The sequence below is a fragment of the Netta rufina genome (assembly GCF_964035555.1).
Source record: "Netta rufina genome assembly, chromosome: 17".
Classification (NCBI taxonomy): domain Eukaryota; kingdom Metazoa; phylum Chordata; class Aves; order Anseriformes; family Anatidae; genus Netta; species Netta rufina.
In genome coordinates this window covers 10,609,586-10,633,541 of record NC_140141.1, presented here as the reverse complement: position 1 = coordinate 10,633,541, position 23,956 = coordinate 10,609,586, and the positions used below count along the sequence as shown (strand labels likewise).

Here is a 23,956-nt window from a genome sequence, read left to right as displayed (position 1 = left end):
GTATCTGATCTGATTGCTTGGGTACGTGGTGCCCCTGAGGGCACCACAACCACGATCGCAACCCGGCCAAACCTGACTTTTTTTTTTTTTTTTTTTTTTCCCCGGAATATGTGAGGAAAAAAGGCTTCCAGAGCCCCAGCACTCTGCGGGCCGGGGAGCTGAGGAGAGGGAATAGACCTAGACCAGGACCAGGCGCTGAGGCGCCGGGCCAGGGCCGCCATGGCGCGGAGCCATCTTGAGGAACGGCGGCCCCCTCGCTGCACCGGGCCGGGCCGGGCCGGGCCGGGCTGGGCCAGTACCTGCACGGCTCAGCCCCGCTCCTTCAGCCCGGGGGCTGCGGGCTCCGCCTGCCGGCCCGGCCCGGCTCGGCTCGGCTCGGCTCCGGGCGGTGCCGCGGGGCCCCCGGGCCTGCGCGGCGCTGGGGGCGGGCGGAGGGCGGGGGCTCGGCGTCGCCGTGGCGGGCCCGGCTGAGGGGAGAAGCGGGGCTGGGTCCGAAGCGGGCTCGTGGAGGGTCCCGGCGGGGCAGGGGGGCTGCATGGTCTCGGTGTGAGGGATTGGGAGTGTGGAGGAGGCTGCCAGGGTAGCGAGGCTGATGGCAAAGGTGCCTGCTGGCAGCCTGTGGGTAGCTTTTCTCTTCATAGAATCCTAGAATGAATGTTGGAAAAGAGTTCCGAGATCATCTAATCAAACCATCCCCCTACCACCAATATCACCCATCAAACCATGTCCCCAAGCACCACGTCCAACCTTTCCTTGAACACCCCCAGGGACGGTGACTCCACCACCTCCCTGGGCAACCCATTCCAATGTCTAACTAACTTCCTTTCCCCAGGGCCCACTGAGTGATTTAATGCCACATCCCGACACTGCAAGGTGCCCTTCGGTAGCATGACTGAGGGAAGAAATAGCAGCACAGTCATCGCAGGGCATTAGGTTTGGCCCAAGCACGCCTGGAGGCCAGCACAAGGTGCTCATGGTGCTGTCCAAGCAGGTGTTGCCAGCAGCCGTGCCTTCCCCACTGAAGCAGAAGCAGCATTTCTTTACCTCCCCGTTGCACAAACCATTTTCTGCATAGTGGGACTGTTAAATGTATGCAAACCCCTGCTGAAGTGAGGGTCAGGACTTGTTCGTGCTGCAGCATGAACAGGAGCCACGCCACAGGTGGTGTTGACAACCTGACGCAGTCGCAGTGCCAGCATCAAGACATCGACGAGGTCCCACCAAACAAGCAGCACCTGAATTTTTGAACTTTGACATCCATGTGGCTTTGTGGGACTGGAAAAAGGTGAAAGGTGACTGGTTTTGCTTCACTAACACTCTCTCCAGCTGGTCTAAATTCATGCTGGGGTTGGGACATGTCACTGGGTTACACCCCATGCTCTAGTCTCCAACATTTATGCTTGTAACAGCACTTTGCTATCATGCAGGTTTAAAATGATGGTACTGCTTTTATTATCACCGTATCAGTCAAAATCAGGTGCATGTTTTATATTACTCAAAGACAAAGACATTCTTAGAACACTCAGGGACTTCCCCAGCGAAAGGGAAACATTTAATATCATCCTGACTCAAATTTATGACTTCAGAGACTTCATAAGAAGCCGATTCTTTTTGGAGCTAGTGTCACAACCCAGGACTCCAGACAAGGAAGATGAATTTCCCTTTTTAACCAACACCTCATTTACAGAATAACCTGCCTAAACCTTTTCTTCCCATTTCCAGGCATTCTGTCACACTTCAGAAAAGGAAATGTAATTTTTCTTTCTGATCTCTACCAGATTACAATTTCCAAATTCATAATCCCAAGCAATTCAGTGGGGATGCTGGTGGGAGCAGCCTCACATAGGTCCCCTGACTCTTAAAATATCAAAAACTGGGGCTGGTGACGATGATTTCCCCAGCTGGTAGGGGGGGCTGCAGTGTTTTCTGAGTACCTGTGTTTTTCCAGGCTGCTTTCTGATCCCTTTCCAAAGACCTTTTCCCTAGTTCAGTCAACAACAGCTGCTAAACAGCTCCTCCCCGAGGGAGGAGAAAAGACCTAACTGATTTACAAGAATAACTTAACGACGTTAAAACAAAACAGGACTGGTGCTAGTGGCAGCCTGGGAAGGGTCTGAAGGTGACAGCTGTCGGAGCGACACGCTGAAGGTTTTGCACAAGCATGTTTGCCCGTCGCTTGCCTTTGTGGAGGTCCAGCGCTACCTGCAAGCCGTGGCAGTTGGGTCTCTCTCTGCGTCATGGCTGGGAGAGGTGCCAAGCCTGGAGCTGTAGAGGAGTCAACACAACAGCAGAGCAGGGGCAACAGGTCAGCATGCAGCAGAACCAAGTATTAGAAGATCTGGAAATGCCTGTTGCGAGAAGAGAAACCGAGAACCTCTTCCAAGAGCGGCCCGAGACTGGGAACCAGTATCTGGAAGATGCTTTGCTTCGAAGTTACCTGAAGGCACACCTTCCTCCCAAGGTCTGACGTGCATGTTTGTGTTTCTGTGCGTGTACACACGACAGTTCTGGCTAGGTGACTGCTTAAGACTATGAACTGAACATTTCTTGGAGCCCTTTTGCGCCTTCAGTGTGTTTAACTGAGGGGAATTTACCAGCATTCTATAAAACTTGTTTTATGTGAATCAGTGCAGGGGTGAAAAATACTCCCAGGACATAAATGGAAATAGAAAGGGCCTAGTGGACTCCTGTGACTGGCTTGGGCGTTGCACGGAGTGTTGTTAGATTGTTAGTGTGTGCATTTGTTAGCCGGTCACCCAGCATTAAAAAAAAGAATAAAAAAAATCAGTGAAAGGGAAAAGCTGAGGTGCTTCCAAATTCTGCTGTGCTCTTCCACTTCTCTCTCACTAGAGGAAGAGGTTTTTTTTGAGGAACTTCCTTGCCAAAAGAATTCAGCTGTTGTCAGCTGAATGAAGAAGAGGATGGAAAGGCCCCTGGGGGTTTGCTTGTTCTCAGCAACAGTCACTGGCTTTTTTGAGTTGATTTTCAGAGTGACGGCTCTGTGCAGAGCTGCAGGGGTACAGAGCAAGACCCCAAGCTGTGGGTCTCTGTTCTGTGAGCTTCGGGCCTGCAGGAAGATGGGGGCTTGTTGCATCGGCTCTTCTCTGCCCTCACCCCCAGGACTGCAACTGCTTCTCACTCGTCAAGGACCAGATCTCACGGAGCTGAGCGTGGCCTCTCGCTGTGAGTTGTTCTAGCAGAAGCAGGACCTGTAAAGCCACCGTGTGAGTAACGGAGGCAGATCCTGGCTGTCAGTGATGCTCCTGGTCTCCAGGTCTGTGAGGCCTTGCAGTCCTGGGGTGGTAAGAGTGTGATGGCAGTGCTGGGAGAATGATTTTGTCAAGGCCATTGTGGGAGACAGGAATGAGGCCTCCCTACGCACCACTGTGGCCTTCTTGCTAAAAGAGAAGGTGAGGGAAAGGACAATACCTTTGGGCAACCAAGAAGATCTTGCTCCTAATCTGCACCTTTGCAAGAAGCACGATTCAGATCTTCTGAAGAAGGAAAAAGGTCAGCGCTGCTCTCCACTCGTTCCCCAAAGAGACGCAGTGGCTGCAAAATCTACCAGAAAATCATCAGAATCAACCTTACGTTTCTGCGCGTGGTCCCAGCGGGGCAGTGTTGCCTCACTGCTAAAAGGCAGAGCCCAGTCTCTGCTCTCTGCCCGAAGCAGCACCAGCTTGTCTGCAGCCCGAGGGGCTGCTCTCCATACAAACGCCCTCCTGTCCAGGGGAGCAGCAGCAGCTGCAGCTCTGTGGTGTCGCGCTGAAGCAGACACCACAGTGGAATTGATTCTCGTTGTACTATTCACCTGTGTTCAGCAGTGAACACAAAAATTTCCCTGGAACAGAGCAAAGGGTTTGTTTGAAGGTGGTTTCTGGAAAACACAGAAGGAAGCATCCACTACTTTTTCTGAGCATAGTGGTGGAGATATCTATCGGTCTTTGATCCCTCTGTAAATAAGTCCTGTAATATAAAGCATCGTATGTTTGCACTCGTAGTGTGTTTTCACTATATCCATCCCTGGCACATCAAAGCAGTGGTTAGGGTGAGTGAGACCACCAGCAGATGCTGCAAGTTAGTGGCATCAGCCTTGAACCTCACGGTTTGCAGCTGCCTCCCCAGTATCCTGTTGTGTGGTTTTGGAGTGCCCCGGCTGTGGTGTGTTACATGCAGCAGTCACAAATGCAGGAACTCTGATTTTGTTCTCTTACCTTGGAAATAAACACATTCGCTTAGTGGTTTATAAGTGTGGTCAGGGCAAGAGCTCGCAACTAGGCACTGTTTTTTTGTTTTGGTTTGTTTTTGTTTTTGTTTTTGTTTAGAAAATGTGGGTATGGAGGTAAAGAGACTGTTGTAGTGAGCTCACTGTTGCATGTTGACTAAGAGACCTGTTTGGAAAACTGCTACTCTTCTGCCCACAAAATAAATGCCAGCTAAAGAGTTCAAAGGTTCCTGTGCTTCAGGGATTAGTGAAATCCGTGTACCTTGGATACTTAGGTTGTGCTTGTAAAACAGCCTTCCTGTTGTTGCTACGATATGATAAGCCTTGGAGGCATATACCCACCCCAGCTGAACCTAGAGCAGGAGTGCCGCGTAAGCTCTACCAGTTTGACAGGGCTCATGCAGGCTTTTGGCTCGTGTTGTGGTTTCTGAGGCTGAGTATTTCAGCGTTCACCTGAAAGAATACTGCCTGGTCTGAGGATGGAGACTTCCAGAGCACCGACTGGACAGCGTGTGCTGGATCCTCATTACACACATTGAAAGGCAGAGCGATGAAAGAATCAATCATATGGGAAGGAGTTTAATGAAAAGTCAATGCAGAGGGGAAGCAGGGTTTGTATTTCATCAGCAGTACATTAATGTGTTTTATAATTGCACCATTTGGGCAGAGCAGCTATGGCATTCACCTTTGCAACCGCTGTATTGAGGAGGAAATGAGCATCTCGTGTGGTTTCAGAGAACAGCAAAAAATATTCCTCTATTCAAAGTTAATCTTGATCAGGTGCTCCTGTGACACCCCATAACAGTCTTGGACGTACTTTTGCTAACCAGAGTCCAACAGTGCTAGGGGCTGGGTCTCCTTGGCCTGGTTTTAATCAGCTGTAAGTCAGGCTATTTACATCTAGGCAAGTTCATTGAGTTTCGGCCACAGACAGTGAAAAGTAGCAAGCACCTGCAGGAGATCTTTGTCACCTTAAAATAAGGATCTAAGGCTTGGAACAAATCACTTCTCTGCAGGTGCTGGTTTCTCTCCATTAACTACAGACAGACTACTCTGTCCAAGTCAGCCAAGCCTGGCTGAAACGAGGGCAGATGAATCCTTACCTAGGGATGTGAAAGAAGCTGGCTGCAGAGTGACAGTTTGAATCTAGACACACCCTGTGTATGAGGCTGAAGCTCAGAGGATTGAGCTATCCCTCCTTTTCTGACCTGGTAAGGAGTTAACTACTGAGCCCCGCAGAAGTTTTCCTGTACAGATGAAGGCTTCCTGTTTTTGGCACCTTTTCCCCTAGCACTCTCATCCAGCAGTAAATCACAGAGTGATTTACTGAGGTTGGAAGGGACCTCTGGAGATCAGCTCATCCAGTCCCCTTGTTCATAAGCATCTGTGTGATTCTCAGCCCTGATACAAAAGCTCTTCTGTCTTGTGTAAAATCCAGAGATGCTGCCAGACGTAACTTGAAAAAATGATTTTGAGAAAAAAATGTGACAGCTGAGCACAGCTGTGCCAGCAGAAGCTAAGAGACAAGCTGTCCTGCTGCATTACCGAGTACAATGAGCCAAGTGGCAAGAGATCATTAGCACCCAGAACAATATGGCCAGTCTTTTGACTTTCTGATTAGGACCAAGGCTCCTTTCCTTCCAGGCGAGTGCCTAAAGGCTCTTGTTGCTTCACAGGTACTGGAGGAGGTGAGTCAGGACCTGGAGAGGTTTGGAAACCGTCTGCTCACCGAGGTCAAACCTCTGGGATGGGAATGCGAGTTGAATCCCCCGGTGTTTCGGCAGTACGACGCCTGGGGGCAGCGGGTGGATCACATCATCACCTGCTCGGCCTGGAAGAGGATGAAAGAGATTTCAGCAGAAGAGGGGCTGATTGCTGAGGCCTATGAGAGAAGATATTCCAACTGGAGGTAACTGGGGGAGAATGGGAGCAACTTGGTGCCTTGCTGGTTATTCTTAGCAGAGCGTATTCAGCATCTGGTGGGACTGAACTTCTTGTTGTATAACGGGTAACAGATGATGCACGGACAAAAGCACACCGACTGCTGTACTGAACAGCAGTGTCTGTCCACTGTAATGTTCCACATCAGCAATGATAAGCTGTAACTAATGGCCTACAGTTGATCATAATATTCTTTGATGCCATTTTCCTGATTCTGGGGCCTGGCACTTCCCTGCGCTGCTCCAGCTTTACATGCAGTAGTTGTAACACAGCCAAGGGTCTGGAATTGTACTTGCAATTTAATTGTATTCTGGTCTCTGGAGATAGACCCAGATTTCTTATTTTTAAAAAGTACCCTTAATGTGCACCAGATGGCAAGCGATGCTTTCCATCCAGCCCCACGCTGGCAGTCCCTCGGGGACTGAGAAACTTCTGCTCCACTTCTGTTTTCCTCTCTGAAACAGTTCCTGCCCTCCTAGAAATGAGCAGGCTGATGCTAACCCATCTGGGCTGTATTTTTCCCCCTCTCTTCCTAGTCGAGATGTTTTATCCTCCTGCTGCTGAACTGCCACAAAACCTGTCTGTTTTCGCTCTTTTCTTTCCTAGCCGTGTGCACCAGGCTGTCAAACTGTACTTGTTTTCAACCACCTCTGGAGGTTTCAACTGTCCGCTGGCCATGACTGATGGAGCAGCCAAAGTCATTGAGGTACGGGCTCAGCTGGTCTCTGAGGACACAGCCCACGTCCTGGCAGCGCTGGCTAGAGGCAGGAGCACTGGCTGAGGATCTAGGAGAGCTGATCTGCCATCTGCCTCTGGACACAGCCCTTCCTCGCTCTGTGACTCAGCTCTGTCTCCCACTGCCTGGCTTTCTCCTTTCTCTGCAAAGTCTGTGCACCCAGACTGACTTTTAGATTTACATACAACACTGTGCACAGCGAGCCCTTTGCTGCACATGAAACCTGTAGCACTGCAGGCAGTTGGAAAGGTGTCTTATTGTTCCATACTTTTTTCTTTTTTTTTTTTTAAACTACAAGGCACAAAGGCCTGGCTTTCCTGTCCCCTCTGTGAAGCAGCTGTTAAACATATTGGGCCAGATCCATACCTGGTGTAAATTAACCAACCTTGCAAGGCTTCCCCATCTGAAGACTTGGCTCTGCATTTTACTGACCCTTTGCACTGTGTAACTGGCCATGTAGGGTGCAGAGAAAAGCTAGGCCTCGTGTAGCTAGCTCTGGGCATTCCAATTCAATAAAAAGAAAAAAACACAAGGCAATTTACCTTTTCCTGCAGCTCTTTGGGTGCTGGTGACATCCAGTGTACACGACTGAATGCCTGTCCCCTGGCACTGCGCTGTTTTGAAATCTGTGGGTCCAGCTGCAGAAGCTCAGGGGCAGGAGGGCTGCTCAGCATTGCCCTTTGTAACACGAGCCTGCACCTTCTGCCCGCACAGTGTTCCAGCAGCCTCGTACGAGCCAGGAGGTTTCACAGACTGTTGGCAGGACCCTCAGATACACTGCAGCACAGTGCAGGACGTTTGGTGTCCCGCTCTCCTGCTTGTGTACCATCCATTCTGAGCCTTGCAGGGATACTTGTAGGACACACCAGTGTTAATTAAGGCAACTCTAATTTCATCTGCTTTGGTGTGACCTTCTTCATTTCTTTTCTCTCTCCCAAAACAGTCACTAGGTACGCCTGCATCCCTGAAAAATGCTTTTGACCATCTGACATCCCGTGACCCCAAGAAGTTCTGGACCTCTGGCCAGTGGATGACCGAGCGCAGGGGGGGCTCTGACGTGGGTACGTGTACTGAGGTGGGAAGCAACTGCAGTAGCAGCTGGCTTGTTAGTGAGAACTGAGAAAGTGAAGGGTGTAGGGAGCTTTCAGAGCCAGGTGGCTGGTTTATGAATTTTCAGCAGAAGTCATCTAAATCATCTGCACAGCTCTTTACCAACAAAAGGCCCAGCTTCTGTCCACTGGTGTACACAGCACATGGCATGCAGGTAATCAGAGATTTGATCCTTGCTCAGATAACACACTGACATCTAGCTCTGTCATCTAAACCTTGGGCAAGGCAATCAGGCCCATCCCAGCTGGGACTGAGGAAACATTCCTGATCTTCAGCTTTGGTCCTTGGCAAATGATAGGAATAGCATGATGGGCTAGGAAACCTCAGAACTCCATTGCAGAGACGGAAGTGTGGAAAGGGAGTCACCTACATGGGGTGAAACTGCAGCTGGTTTCCTGGTGGCAGAAGTGAAAGAGTCAGCTGTGGAGGGAAAGCTACAGAGATGAGCATCATTGAAGGATTCATGATTCCTTAGCACCCTTTGTTGTTCTTGGCTATGGTAGCTCCTAAAGAAATTGAGGTTTTGGATTGCAAACCACAGTGCACTCTGCTTACAAAATGCTGCCCTTGCCATTTTAGCCTGGAGCAATTGCTGGAAAGGCTTGCAGCTAAACAGGGCATATTTCCTTTCTAGTACTGAACTCTGGCTGCATTTCTTATCCACTGTCAGTGAAAGAGATTAGCAGCTAATCCATATTTCATCTGGATAGCAAGAGGTGACTTATAAAGAGCTGCTGCTTAAACCGAAAATCAGCATCGATTGATACAGAAGCTCCCATAAAGCCACGATCTTCTGTTCCTTTCTTGCAGCTAATGGCACGGAAACAGTGGCCAGAAAGCAGCCAGATGGCACATATCGTCTGTATGGTTTTAAATGGTTTACATCAGCTGCTGATTCTGATGTGACATTAACCCTGGCCAGGATAGCAGATGCTGAAGGACATGTAAAACAGGTCTGTTGTGTGGTGGAATGTGCTGAAGGAGCAGGGGAACTTTTTACTTTCCTTTTTTCATTGTGACATCGTCCTCTTTGTGTGTCTTTTTAATGGCCCCAGGGTTCCAGTGGCCTGTCGCTGTTCTTCCTGAAGGTTCGAGATGAAGACAAGAAGCTGAACAATATCCGAGTGCAAAGGCTGAAAGACAAGTTGGGCACACGGCAGATGGCAACAGCAGAGCTGTGGCTGGATGGAGCTGAAGCAGAGCTGGTGTGTAGGGCACCATTTCCATCTCCTCTTGGGGCTGGGCAGGTGTGGCATGGCAGACTGCTCATGGGGGTGTACAGCTGAAGAATTTCCTCTCATCCGTGTCTGTAACTGGCTGCCTGTTCCACAGAACCCTTCCCCAACAGGGCCCTGTATGGAGCAGAGCTCAGGAAAAATCCTGGGGGAGAAGGGGAAAAAAGTAATTCTAAACTGGTAATTTCCCTAATCCAGTTGCCTTAGCCCAGCTGAGGGGCAGATCTGTGTGGCATGCAGGTGGGAACAAGCAGGCAGTGACCAGAACTGATCGTGCTGATAGTCTCCAAAGGCACCTCTCCAATCATGCCACAGACTTGGTTAAAACAAGGCAGCTGTATTTTAACACAAGCAGATCTTTCTGGTGCTGGAGAACAGAGAGAGGTGATGTGGACGTCCTGTACCTGTCTGCCTGCTGACACAAGTGTCACTAAGATAGACGTGCTTCAGCTTTGAGGCTGTGCCACAGGCTTACATTGACTTTTGTTCCTCCGTGGTTTCAGATCTCTGCAGAAGGTCGTGGAGTGGCCTCCATCTCCAACATGCTGAACATATCTCGGATCCACAACGTCATTGGTGCTGTAGCTTCCATGAGAAGGTGAAGGCTGCCTGGACCCCGCTCCCAGAGCTGGAGGAGCAGCACGTCAGGATAAGGGGAGATTGCAGTGCTTAGCATCGCAGTCACCTGTCATGTCATGCTTTTATGGCACCGGGCTGGGAGCCAGCGGTGCTAGGTCACCTCTGGGTGACCTAGGCTGGTGTGGTGCAGCCCAGCAGGGTTCACCCAGTGGAGATGGCCGTAAGGGGAGGCTTAGAAGGAAGGCTGCTGGTCTAACTCCTTTCTCTGGCTGCGTTCTCTCTAGGATGATCAGTCTGAGCAGGGAGTACGCCCTTAAGCGGGTTGTCTTCGGGAAGCTCCTCAAAGACCATCCCCTGCACATGCAGACGATGGCCCGGATGGAGGTAAGGCTTCCAGGAGCTGAGCTGATTCTGCTGGGCAGGAAAGAGGGCAGGGATCCTCAGCTGCTCATGGGCACATTTAGGTTATCCTAAATTAGAATTACCTGGGAGCTATTCTGACAGGAGTGCTAAAGTCTGTGCATGCATCCACTATGTCATGGCCTCTAAATTAAGTCATTTGCATCAGACCACAAGCATGACACCATAATCTCCTGAACTGCAGTTATCAGACTGTTTTCCAAGACTGGTGCACACTCATCCTGGTCGCTCTTGCAGCAGGAGATCGGCTATTCTCAGTGGGCTTGATGAATTCCTGGGGGGTGTCCATGAACTTTCAGTTCTGGGACAAATTTGTCTCCATGGTATACCTGCACAGTGCTCAGCACAAGACACTGAGCTTGAATACAGCATCTAGATGTAAATACCATCTAAAGAAATAATGGTTAGACAATAAAGAGAGAGCAGTATGAATTGGCACTCTGGCTCTGGGCTTTGAGAGGAATTTCACAGCCTTAGCTCTCTGCAGAATGTCTCAGCTTTGCCTCAACACTGAGCCACAGCAGCCCACTAAACCCAGAGGACATGGGTGGCTTCCTCCCACTACCAAAACTTCAAAAAGAAGGCACACAGTTCTCCTCCTCTCACCAATCCAGGCACTATTTCTTCTTTTAACTGGTGTAACACAAATTCTTATCCTTGGGCTACATTAGGTTCATGCAAATATTTAAACCAGCATTTAAAAGTCCGCTTTCAGGGTGGGGGAAGAGGGAAAGTGGTTTCACCCCAACAAGCATCAAGCATAACTTAAAGCTCCAGCATCTCGTAGCCTGTGGCAGTCCATGGCCAGAACTCTACCTCTGAAAGAAAGGCAAGAGCTGATGTAGTCCCAGAGCACATCATTACACACAGAGGCTACAAAGCTCATAGCTCAGTGCTGTCCAAATTGCAACTTGTCAGGGAAGCAAGAAATCTGTCAAAGACCTTGCGGATCTGGTGCTCGGGGGCTGACCATCAGATGTGCAGCCTCATGTCCTTTATCCCTGAAAAGAATGGATTTATGATCTGGATACCTGAGAGGAGCTTTGATAAGGATCCCATTAGGCTTAATTAAATGCCATCGTCCCTTTTCTCATAGTGGATTGCAGTGTACAAGAGAGGCAGCTCCAGATTGTTTCTAATATTTTATGCCTTATGCCTTGCTGATCTGTGGTCTTCGTCTCTGAAGCTGTGGTTTTGTATGGGGGGGTTGCATTTTGCTCAGGTCCAAGCGCTGTGCATCCCTTCCAGATAGTCTCATGGCACCTCAGCAAATCAGGCTGGAATCACAGTTCGAGACCCATGCCAATGAAGCTCCCCGCTTCTCCACATGCAGGTGCAGACACGAGGGGCTTTTCTTCTGCTCATGGAGATCGCTCGGCTGCTTGGACTTTCAGAAAACAACATGGCAAGTGAGCAAGACCAGCTTCTCTTGAGACTGCTTGTACCCGTCGCCAAGCTATACACTGGGAAGCAGGTATGGAGCAACCAGCTTGATTAGCCCAGAGTGGGGCTGGTGGCACATTAGTAGCCATGGAGCTGGAAAGAGGCAGAATTAACACAGCCAATGAGGAGGGCAGCAATGGCATGGGGTATAGGCAGCAACATCTATCTGCAGGGCCTGCAGCTTGATAGCTACCCTGCAATTACTGCTGTGTGCTGAGGCTGGACTTTGTAAGTGGGGGACTCATCCCTCAGCTCCCAGGAAGGACTCAGCATGCCAGCTGCCTGGCAAGCAAGCCACAATCAGTCAGCTGGTGACAGCAGATAGAGCAAACACTCTGTGAAGCACACCACTGAGGAATGCTGCTGAGGCTTTTCTTACCTAGAGAGGACTGCAGTGAGACTCTCCCTGGATCTTCTCCCTGGGTCTGGCTGCTCCCCCAAGTCCTCACTCAGTGCTGCTCACTCCTCACTCCCCGGGATGTGCCTTCCTTCATGTAATGAGCAACCTGGTCTAGTGAGAGGTGCTCCTGCCCATGGCAGGGGGATGGAATTGGGTAATCTTTAAGGTCCCTTCAACCCAAACCATTCTGTGATTTTATGAATGAGCAACCTGCTTCAGCAAGGCAGTGGGATCCAGTCAGTCCCCTCCCAGCAGGACCTGCTGTGTGATACAGGAGGTTTCCAGCCACTCCTTCCCTTTGTGCAGTGTGTATTATATTATATCAACTCTGCATTTTGCAGGCTTCTGCCACTGTTATTGAGGCAATGGAGTGTTTTGGAGGACAAGGTTACATGGAGGACACAGGCTTGCCAGTCATAGTTCGTGATACTCTGGTAAGAAAGCAGCAGAAAAAGCTCATTGTGTATCACCTAGTCCCCTGCATAGTCCTTCGTGGTTGCCTCCTAAAGGCACGCTCAAAGAAAAACACACTCCTCCCCAGACTCACTGCAAGTGTTGCAGTTCTTTCTAGCTGCCTGAGCCCCAACACCACCAGGGAGGGGACATGATCTGTTCCTGGTGCTGGGGATCGTTTCCTAGTTCAGTAATGTAGCCAGGCCCCTCGCTCTCATCAGCACTGCTTCTTCCCACTTGTGGAGAGGCAAGAAATCTTTGGAGATTTCCCTGACAATCCTTTAATGCTGCCCCAGCTCTTCATTGGCTCATGTTCCCCCTGATTTACTGCAGTTGCTCCAAAAGGCTCCTTCTTGCTCTTACACAGTCTCTTCTGCCACCAGGTGCTGTCTATATGGGAGGGAACAACAAATATCCTGTCACTTGATGTCCTGAGATCCCTCACCAAGAGCCAAGGACAGGTGATAGCTGTGTTCTTCTCCACAGTGCAGGTGAGCCCTTGTCAAAAGCACCAGTAAGCCTGATTTGTCTGAGTCTAATTTGGTGTCAGTGCTCTTGGCTGAGACTGGTGGAGAATGTGACCAAATTCAAAGCTTTAGACAAGCGTTCAGAAGGTGTTTTACAATTCTGCTCTTTAAATAGCACTTACAAAAGCAGAATGCAGGCAGTGTTTGTTTTGGGATCCTTGTGTGCTGGGAAAAAAAAGGCAGGTAATTTTATTTCTATAGTAAAGAGTTTTGCATTGTCAGTGTTCTTCATGACAGGTACCAATGTAAATGTATTTTTACTGTGATAGAATCAAAATAATGTAGTGTTGTGGTTTTTTGTTCGTTTTTTAAACTGCAAAAACACCACAAGACTACTGAATATTAAACTTTCACTAGGCCTACCTACTGCAGCATGACTTTCTATTCTTATTCCCACTGAAAAGATGGAAAGAGCCAAAGGAATTCCTTTGCTGCCTCTTCAGATTTGCAGCTCTCTGCCTTTACCTACAGGCTGCTCTTTTAAAGGTTCCCAGATAACAGGCAGTCATGGAGAGTTCAAAGAAGCCCAGAATTTCCTGAAGGTAAATGAACATCATCTGGCTTGTTACATCCCATAAGGGGACACAGGAATGAGGCTGGAAGGCATGATCACCATATCAGAGGGTATTCCTTCAGGGATTAGATTTTTAATGGAGACAGCAATTCAGAACTGTGTGAGTGCAGATACAGCGCGGGAATCATGAGCTGCTGGATTTCACTCCATGTAGCCTTCACTTTCTCATATTCTCCCCATGAGAATTGAGAGGTCTGGGCCACTTCACTCCCTTCAGCATTGACAATTTGCTCTTTGAAGGTGATGGCACAAGCAGAGAGAGAGCAGAGATGACACCTACATAGTGGCCTTGCCACTGCTCAAACACAATTGTGCTGAAAGCCCAGACTTCAGTCTCCTTTCTTTCCCTGGGAAGTGAACATAGGAACAAAGGAAAACATAATATATATAATGGATATTTTCATTATATATAGAGAGAGAGTGATTTTTTTTTTAATAAGTAGATTTTACAAAACAAATAAAAAAACTCTTACTGTGGTCTCTGGTGTATCCAGCAGATTATCCTATCCTATCCTATCCTATCCTATCCTATCCTATCCTATCCTATCCTATCCTATCCTATCCATCAGGTCCTTCAAAAACACACTAACAAGAGCCTGACCCCTTCTCACCAGTGGCTGCAGTTGGCAACTTGTGTTACGTTTCACACCCACAGTTTAGCTGTATTCTGCACAGCCCACCTCTCTGACCTCCAGAGATGTCCTCTTACCATCCTCTCGTGCAACTTCTGTTAAAGGAAAAATACCTCAAGCAATTTGACTACCAAACATGAAAGCCAAATCTGCTCATAAGCAGGACTAATGAGCGTACCCACTAATTAAAAAGCCAACTGGTCCAGCTGTTGGTAAAAAGCAGTTTAATCTGACACTGAGGGTAATGGAGTAGAGAAGGAAAGGAGGGGGTGGTAGGCTCTAAAAATAACTTGGAAAGAAGCCGGCTTCCTCAGGCTTATGCTTCTACTAATTTAAACCAATTCCCCACAAAGGTGCCATACTGCAGTCCTACGAGCACCTTCCTGGTGCAGCTAAGAGGGTCCTTAACTGGATAACCAGAGAAGCACTAAAGAACTCAGCAACATGATTCAGAGCAAGTAATTGCACAGCAGTAACACCAAGTGTTGAGATTTATTAATTAGCAAGCTCATCATTGCTCTGGTGCTCCAACAAATCACGCTAAGAGACTGTGTGGTGGAGGAGTGAGCACTGACTAAGGTTCCTCAAATGCCATTAATGCCACTGCATTTTCTGTTCATGTCACTTTTGGGCTGCCTCCATGTCCACGGAGTGTGGGAACAGAGTGACTGGAAGTGGCTGGGGCTCAGAGAGCCGTGCGATGCCCTGGTTCTGGATGTAGCAGATCATACGTGGCAAACATAACCTGGGCACGTCAGAAACCTTCAGCAGCCAGGCACTGGAGGCACCAGCTGGGAGGTATTTCTGCATGGTGCCTCTGTAGCATCAGGCAGGACCCTGCTGAGCTTCTACACCAGAATCAGGATGTCGTTCTCAGGTGATAAACAACCTCATTTTGAGCTCCAGGTGTCCAAATTCTTTTGGTCTCTGGGAGTCTGGCTCGTTTTGAAACATCCTTCCCATGCCCATCTAGTGAGGAAATCATTTAGCCCTTCATAAAGGGATTTTTACTGGTCCAATCCATTTTCTTTTTATTGATGCACACAAAACTTAGTACAATTCACTTTACGTTTGTCCCCTCAAGGTTCTCAGTTTGCAGAATTTGTGCCCAGTGACGGAGGCTTCTTTGGAGAAAGTGGCATTAGTAATTAGTGCAGCATAGTTCTTTGTTCTCTGAAGGAATCCAGTGTTATAATTACCTATAGGAAAAGGGAAGAACAGAGACCTTTTTCATTTTTGCACAGCGTAATTATGAGAATCTGAATTTTTAGGGTAAGCTTGTTACAAACCACCCTGTCCAGAGGTCTGCAAAGTCTCAGGGAGTTTCAGGTGGATACTGCACGGGGGGAGTCATTTTATGTTATAATAAGATTTTATTAGCTGGAATTTTGAGCCAGAGCATTGCCTGTACTTTCGAATCCTATTACAGTTTGAAAAGTGATGCTAAAATAGCACTGGGGAATTCTTTGATTATTGCATTTTAATAATTTTAGATTAAATTTGGTCACATCACAGTTCCTTCTGAATTGCCAGTCCTGCGGGCATCTTGCAGAGCTCAGAATTAACTGCCTGCTGCATCAGCAATGACTGCGTGGGGCTGAAACTATCTGTAAATCGGACGTGCAATCCGAGTCACATGGTAGTGTTTTTAGGTCCTTTTCAGACCAAAACCACAATTTTAGCACAGCAGGAAATAAATGTAGGTTATTAAAGCGAGACTACATTATTTGCTCAAAACAATAACATGAGACTTGTGCTTCTAGCCCCGTTTTGGATGTTCTCCCTGTTGCTGTGTTTTTAAGTATTGGTGATTGTTCTTCAAGTAAAAACTGCTCTGACGATCTTGCTTGGTAGTGAGAGCAAAGAAACGAGTGGCAGCTTAAACATTCCTCAGTGATAACCTGAAGGAACCAGACATACTGGCACTCTGAAGCTCTTTCTCTCTGCTGACTGCAGTCAGGAAAGAACCATACAAGTGGCACATGGGGGCTGCGTGCCCGTGCCTCCCCTCAGCTATGCCCTACAGGTGCTGGAGCAGATCAACCCTCAGGAGAGCAAACCAGAATTTGCTTCTGCCTCAGACATCATCCCTGAAGCAGCTCTCTATGTAGTCTCTCACTCTCCAAGGCAGTGGAGGATGTGCAAAAACCCAGCTCAGTCTTTCAGAAGATTCAGTGCTTTTGGTTAGGAGAAAAAAAGTGTGATCTGAAAAAAAAAAAGAAGTGTAAATTATTGGAGAGCAAAGGCAATGCAATTATTATTATTATTATTTTCTTCTAAGGTTAAAACGATGCTTTATATTCCTGGTCTACACTGCCAGGTCTTTAAACCTTACAAACCAAGGCCGTGTAGGATGTAGCTGTTTGTACACCCCAGCACGTGGCTGCTGGTGGAGGCACGTATGTGGTTGCTGTGCTTTGCCTGTGTGATGCTGGCTTCCACCCAAGCTGCTGGGAATCTGTTTATGCCTTTGGGGTCTTTGATCCTTGCTGGCAACAAGCTCCGAGCTGCTTTTAAAACATCTTATTAGCATTCTGTGGGTTTGGAGGGTTCTTTGGACTTTATCTTGGCACCAGACCCAACCGCTTTACTGATGATGTTTTCGTATTCGTCCAGCATATGCTGTGAGTATTTGTGTGCCGCTTTGCCTGGAGCACAGAATAGCAACCATTGAGGATTGTGTTTTCCTTGTATTAATAGTCAGAAAATACAGGGCAATGGCTGGGTAGAAGCTGTCACACACAGCCGTGTTACAGAAAGCAAAGCTGGGTTCGGCTTGCGTGGGCAGAGTCCTACGGTGCAAATAAGCTGTACGAGCAAGGGGAGCTGCACGTTCACTTCAGCACTAAAAAATCAGAAATCGGTTCTGTGCTGCAGCTCCTTACAGGCTTTAGCTCATAAACAGCCTCCAAAAGAGATGAACAAAAAGCACCCCCTACCACCTGCTCCTTAAATACGCACGCAGCCCTGCTCCAGGTAAACCTTCAGCCTTCCTGCAGTGAGATCTGAGCGTTGTGGAGGTGCCAGCTCAGCACAGCCAAAGCCAGTGCTGCCCGCAGGTGGGTGCCTGCCCCACCAAACACTCGTGGCCCTGAGAGATGCAGGGGCCAGAGGTTTGTGGGTGTGAGCTGGCTGCTTTCCAGCCTGCGTGGCTTCAGCGAGATTGAGTTTTCACCCAAGGCTGGCAGCCCCACGCACAAGGCACGCTCTTTTTTGGGCTCATGAGGGCTCAGCACTGCTATATGGGACACACAGGTTTAGGGCTAGCCTCTGCAGGACACATCCAGGCAGCCATGGGCATGCTGTGTTGTGAAAGGACTATTTTAGATTCTCTCGGCAGACACTCACTTGTGTTCACAAGGTACATGGGATGCTGGAGAAACAGCAGCTTAGCCCAGCCACCAGAAGGGAGCCAGACTGGTTCCCAGACAGGGAAAAGCTGCTTTTAATCTGAGCTTTCCTATCTGAACACAGCTCTAGCATCTTAGTGGGAGTGAGAATATAAAAAGAAGGGAGGTCACACATAATTAACCTGATAATACCCACCTGATAATAGCCCGCACATTAATAACCTGACACAGGTGTGCAATTAGAGGGAAGTGGGGATGTCAGCTGGTCCCCACGTGCAGCTGGAAGGCCAGCACGGTTGAGGCTGGCTCACAGGAACTCAACATTTTCGGGGTAAGGCTCTGAGTTTCCTTTTGGCAGCCTCCCCTTTCCTGCTGAGCAGGGCTCTGGCCACTCCACCTATGGCAGCATGAGCTGCAGCCACCTCAATGTAAGCCTTCTGTTAATATCCTGCTGGGTGTGCTCAGGGTTCCACCAGCTTCATTTCCTTGCAGAAGGTAAATATGCCGTAATTTTTCCTGTGATTGTTTTCTTTGCAGAAAAAAATTGAGCTGGCTTCAAGCACTGCAGAACTGGAACCCGCGGTGAAGCAAATGCAGGCTGCCATCAGCCGTCTCACCCAGTTCATCCAAGGAGCTGGTTCGAAGGAGGCAGTGACCATGGAGCTGGCTGCAAGAGACTTCTCTTACTCCCTAGCAAGGATCTATGCAGGTAGTGGGAAAGACAGAAATGATGAATTTCAGACCAGGAAAGGGCCAGGGATCAGTCCTAGAGTGTTGTGGCTTTACACACTCAGAGGTGAAGGGTGGAGTTTTAAAGAAAGCTTGGTCCCTGCTGTTCAGATGGAGGCAGCTCAGCCTGACAAGTGCTGTTGAGCAGTAACCACCCCCCTCTTTCCACGAGCCTTTGCTGCTTCAGCTGGAGCCCAGGATTACTTACATCTCATGTTTTTCCACAGGAGCTCTTTTAATTGAACATGCATCTCGGCCTGACGCTTCTGCTGCAGATGTCTCTGCTGCTCGAAGGTAAGTGAAGAGCTGCCCTATCCCAAACCATTCCAGATCATTCCTTGCGCGATGCAGCAGGCGTTGCTCTGCCTCTCAGAGTGGCCTGAATGTCTGCCGTGGTGAGATCCTAACTCCATCCCCTGGATGGAGACAAACAGCACGAAGCCTGGTTACCGGCAGTGTTGCTGCTTTTCCCTGCCATGGGCAATCTCTGTGCTACAGCGATGGGAAGGATCCAAACTGGGCAGACCTCGAGCTGAGAGCAGCACTGTCTGTTTACCAGGGCTCAGGTAACTGCTTGCGTTCTCTGTTCAGGTGGTGCAACCAGGAACTGTGCCCTGTGGCCACGGAGTTCAAGAACAGCAGCTACAAGGCTGAGGAATCGCTCATGGACAGCTCCCTGGTGTACGGCAGCCCCCCCAGCACCAGCAGGCTGTGACTTGGCACAGGTAACTGGAAAGTTGTGCCAGCCTTGCCAATGCAAAGTGCAGGATGGCAGTGGCATTCGGGGCAGGCTGAAATGGCCGTGGTGAGCTGCTGGATACAGAAACTCCCATCTTCAGGGTGGCAGCGGCTGGGTCTACACCTGAGTGTTTGGTGCAGGGGTGCAGGTTTGAAATAAACTCCTGTAGTGCCCCCCCTTGCTGCACTTTGGCTGGGTTTGCCAAGTTGTTTTACTGCCCGCAAACTCTATTCCTTCGGGAAGGAAGGAAGTTGAAAGCCCTGCTCTGGCACTGAGCACACTCCAACCCCCAGCTGAAACAGCCGCTTGGCTGCGATCCCAAAGCAGACACCTCAGACAGCCACAAATTACAGGTATGGTGAGGATATTCTGCCCCGGGGCCAGACCAAATCCTTCTGAACTAAACCCACAACTGCACCCACTGCTCCAGGCTGAATTCCCCTGCTTTTGCACTGAATTACTTGCTAATGCAGACACAAGCACTGAAATTCAGTCGGAGATGCTGAAATGTCCTGTGTTTTAGACAAATACTGAGTGATCAAATCATTATCAAATGTGGATAATGCCTTGAAGCAGCAGCTCTTCAAGTACAAACAGGCATTCTTTTTAAAGACAAGCAACTGAAATCAAAGTGAAAAATATTTAAGCTGATTAAATACAGAAAGACACCATTTTTTCTTGTTCACCACCTTGCTTTCCAATACTGCACGTGTTCTTCTACCCCGGCACCTGCCAGCGATGGTGTTTCTGCCAGGGCAGCCTCTGCTGCCCACCTTGGTGGTGCAGAAGTGGCTCCATGCGCAGCAGATGGCATCTCCCATCATACAAACAACTTCAATGAGAAGTTGTTTCCATTTTCCTAATCTCACCTCACTAAGGCTATTGTTAAGCGAGCTGGTCATTGATTTGTCTAGCTTGTGCTTTGACTTTTTCCTTTTACATTGAACTTTGTCCCAAACAAGCTTTGCTTAACTTTAAAATAACCTGATGTAGAGGCTTTACCTTCACGTGTAACGTTGGGCACCTCATCCCTGCTAACTGAGCTCCACTGTCAGCCACGATGGCCAAGAAAGACGTTCTTGCTCTGTTGCATTTCAAACACAGCAATTTGGTGTTTGCAGCTTCATAAGCGGTCAGCATCAACACCAACGCTGCTGTGCAAAACCGCTCTACAAACATCCTGGGGAGGAGATCATCTCAATTACATCACTTAGATTGTATCAACAGTGCACAAGTTGGTACCAAAATTAAAGAAAAAAAAACACTTTTGACCTCTTATTCATTTCCTATGTGTATGTCATAATGATGCTGCAATTTACTGACATAAATTCTGACGTAAGTTTTAGACTGAAATCCAGTACTGCTCCACCAAAGCAAACATCTGGCTGTATCGACTGCATGCTTCTCTTCACACGCAGCACGTCAGTCTGCCTGTGTGGTATTAGCCCGATGACTAAAAGTTTAATCAGAAAGTTGATAATAACATGAGAAACAATAGAGGGAAGACAATGGGAATACGTAGCTGCGAAGTGCCACCAGCAGCCAGGGTATCGAGTAGGAAGAGAGAAGGGAGCTGGTTGCAGAGCACGAGTTACCAACGTTTTACAGGAGACCAAAGACCGGAGATACAGAGTACCTGAGGCCACGTCTGGGGAGGAGGAGCACAGGCAGAGCAGTGACGGGAAGCAGAGGGCTGTGGGGGATGAGGAAGGAGCTCCTGGGGGCTCTGTCTGTCCTCATGCGGGGCCAAGCACAGCGCTGAGCCACAGGAGCTTCCCTCGAGTCACACAGGTGACAGCCAGGCCAGCACCAAAGGGCTTCTCACTACATCGCTCCTCCGCGTCTGCTTTGTGTGCAGCCAGGTGAATAAATAACACTTGGGCTGGGAAAACCTCAGGTGGATTTCAGGTATTTATTTGAACGCTGGAAGTTACTTTTTCCTAATGCGTGAGCTATAATTTGCCTAAAAATAAACCCCACGAAGTGGGAGCCCTGCAAGTGCGCCAACACAGAAAACACAAGGGACGGTAAAATTGCCACCGTGTAGGAAATGACAAATTTATTAAGATCTAAATATTCACTCTGAGGCTACAGCAGAATAAATGCTGTTACAAACAAATAAGCACTAGGGTCTAACACTTTGTGCTGCTGCTGAACAGCTCTCTGTGCTCATGGGCGTGCCTGTTTTAAAACATTTAATGTTCTTGAAGTTATTAATCAAGACTTCAGATGCCATTTTAATACAAATTCCACCGAAAAAAAAAATGTACAATCAAATGCATCACCTGTTGCCACTGCAAGGTAAAAATCATTTCATAGCAACTATGGGAAATCAGTTTAAAAAACGTTTGTTAAATAGTAAGATAAAACTTTAGCAGCATTTAAAAAATTTTGAAAGTTGAAGAGTACGGCAGCCTTCGATCCCGAAATGCAACAATCTGAGCTCCAATGCCTGTGTTATGAGTGTAAAATGAAGAGATAGGAACCTGTTATCCCTCTGCCCAAAAAATGGCATTTCCTTATGGTGTGGGGTCAGCAAGAGAGATGAAGGTTTGCACAGAGGGGGCTCTGTTTAAAGGCTCCATCTCTGTTTCTGCTGGTGGATTCCCTGCTTAACAAAAAACCGAGTTGAATTGGAATAATAATAAAAATCATTAAAAATATTGCAAACCAGAAACTTCACACGCCCTGGCCTCAGCAGTCCGTCTGGCTGTGAGTGTACAGGGTGGGAGCATCACCCGCGTGTCCTTCAGAGCAAAACCCAGCAGCAGGAGCAACCGCGGCTCCTCGCAGCTCCTCACCCGTCTGCGGGCGCTGCACGAGCAGGAGCTGCGTTTGCTCCCATTCCTTGTTCAGCTCGGAGCCTAAATCGCTGTTTTTGCTTTCTAAGCACAACAGGTAACCCCGTGTAACTCTCTTGCAATTCCCAAGCGCTGCCAAGCCACGGCACCTGGCGGAGGGCAGCTCTGAAGCTGCTGTCAAACCTGATGGGGCCCCTGCGCGTGAGCGAGCCCAGAGCACCGACCTCCCCTCGGCAGCGTCCGAGCCACGTCTCTGCGTCTCCTTCCAGCACGGCCCAGCTCAACACCGCCTCGTAACCGCCTCTGGACCCCGTTTCCTCAATTCCTTGTGCTGAGTAACTCAGGACCTACTGGAGGGACAGTTACAGAACCACAAAGATCCGGACACCCCGTATCTGCTCCGTGGCATCAGCTCAGCGCTCCTGCAGGCGCCTGTTCCCTTCGCAGCCTCAGCTCCAAACCTCTCCTGGCCTGGACCCCATCCCACCCCAGCAGCCCCTCGTGCTTCTCCACAGCCTCTTCCCCTTCACTCCTGGAGGAAGAGCCTTTGGCTTTTCACCCCGTGCTCCACGATGAAGCTGTGCCCAGCCTGCAGCATCGCTGCTGCCCACCCCCTCTTGCTGCTGTGCTCGCTGCCGTCCTGCCTGTGGCCGGGGGGCGTTCAAAGGGATCGTTTTTTCCCTCACCCCCAGCAGATATAAGCTGCTCGCAGGGCCTGTGCAGGAGGAGGTCGTTTTAAGAAAACCACAGCAGGGCAGCCAGCACCGAAGCCGCGCGCTGTGACAGCCGCTCTGCCCTCCCTTTGGGCTGTTTCAGAGCTGGAACAAAAGCAAAGAGGAAAGGATGCTCGTTAGGAAGAATCGATCGCTGGAAACGCCGCTTGGGTGCTCCCCTCGCAGAGCTGCCAGGTGATGCTGCTGGCTCTGCTACAGGGAAGGTAAAGGTCCTCTGACTCCCGTGCAGGACTCACGGGGTTTGCTCCACGTTTCTTTAATGGGGACATCTGAGAAGCGCCGTGCCCGGGGCTGAGCAGTGGCACACACACAGCCTGCAGCCACTGAGCTAGAGGAATGGGTCACTGAAAAAGCACTCAGAAGGAACTCAAGTGTGAAAGGAGCTATATGAAATCAAACGCTGGTGTGTAATTGAAAACCCGCTGTTCCTTTGCATGTTCTGAATAATGCAAAACATTCTCTATACCTTTTTTTTCTTCTACTTCTTGAAGCTGAAAATACTACCACCAGCTGTGCTCACAGCTCTGCCCAGAACCTGCAGTTTTATTTGATTAAATAAATACCTTCAGATTATAAAGCAATTGTGCACAACATCTTGTGACTGGAACAGACCTGCCCCAAAATAGCTCGCAATTGCTCAAGAAGCTCTTCAGCCTTCCTGAGAATTCAGGACAAATCCTCTCCCTCAACTTAAAATATGTAAGAAGCGATGAGGATGAGCTCATGTGATGGAAGTGCCTGCAGCCACGCTGCTGAAACAGCCAAACAGCCCTAGGAGAACGAGAACCTTTGTGCAAGAGACTTTTGCAGGACACACAGCAGTTGGGTTTTTCACCTTCTGGGAAAAGACGAAGAGATGTTAAACCTGAGTGGGTTTGGTTTGTTCCCCAAGAGCTACAGCTCTGCCAGCCAGCAGGGGAAAGGGGAAAGGGGAAAGGGGAAAGGGGAAAGGGGAAAGGGGAAAGGGGAAAGGGGAAAGGGGAAAGGGGAAAGGGGAAAGGGGAAAGGGGAAAGGGGAAAGGGGAAAGGGGAAAGGGGAAAGGGGAAAGGGGAAAGGGGAAAGGGGAAAGGGGAAAGGGGAAAGGGGAAAGGGGAAAGGGGAAAGGGGAAAGGGGAAAGGGGAAAGGGGAAAGGGGAAAGGGGAAAGGGGAAAGGGGAAAGGGGAAAGGGGAAAGGGGAAAGGGGAAAGGGGAAAGGGGAAAGGGGAAAGGGGAAAGGGGAAAGGGGAAAGGGGAAAGGGGAAAGGGGAAAGGGGAAAGGGGAAAGGGGAAAGGGGAAAGGGGAAAGGGGAAAGGGGAAAGGGGAAAGGGGAAAGGGGAAAGGGGAAA

The 23,956-nt window shown here is 49.1% G+C and overlaps 1 protein-coding gene across 3 annotated transcripts; it reads left to right on the top strand.

Annotated features, from left to right (window-relative positions):
• Positions 1-2,059: 2,059 nt before the first annotated feature.
• Positions 2,060-23,545, top strand: LOC311215710 (acyl-CoA dehydrogenase family member 11-like). Of its 3 annotated transcripts, XR_014618913.1 has the most exons (16): positions 2,060-2,461; positions 5,902-6,134; positions 6,773-6,872; positions 7,846-7,963; positions 8,823-8,965; positions 9,068-9,217; positions 9,751-9,845; positions 10,111-10,210; positions 11,580-11,720; positions 12,431-12,523; positions 12,926-13,033; positions 18,163-18,334; positions 18,582-18,648; positions 18,946-19,079; positions 21,984-23,031; positions 23,120-23,545. XR_014618913.1 is itself a non-coding variant. In XM_084297022.1 (15 exons), exons 1-14 carry the CDS (start codon positions 2,162-2,164, stop codon positions 19,067-19,069), a joined length of 1,944 nt encoding a protein of 647 aa, XP_084153148.1. In that variant the 5' UTR covers positions 2,060-2,161; the 3' UTR covers positions 19,070-19,079; positions 22,025-23,545. The 3 variants fall into 3 exon arrangements, 2 of the variants coding, with proteins under 2 accessions (XP_084153148.1, XP_084153147.1); XM_084297022.1 differs by having other exon boundaries at positions 22,025-23,545; XM_084297021.1 differs by having other exon boundaries at positions 21,984-23,545.
• Positions 23,546-23,956: the final 411 nt, after the last annotated feature.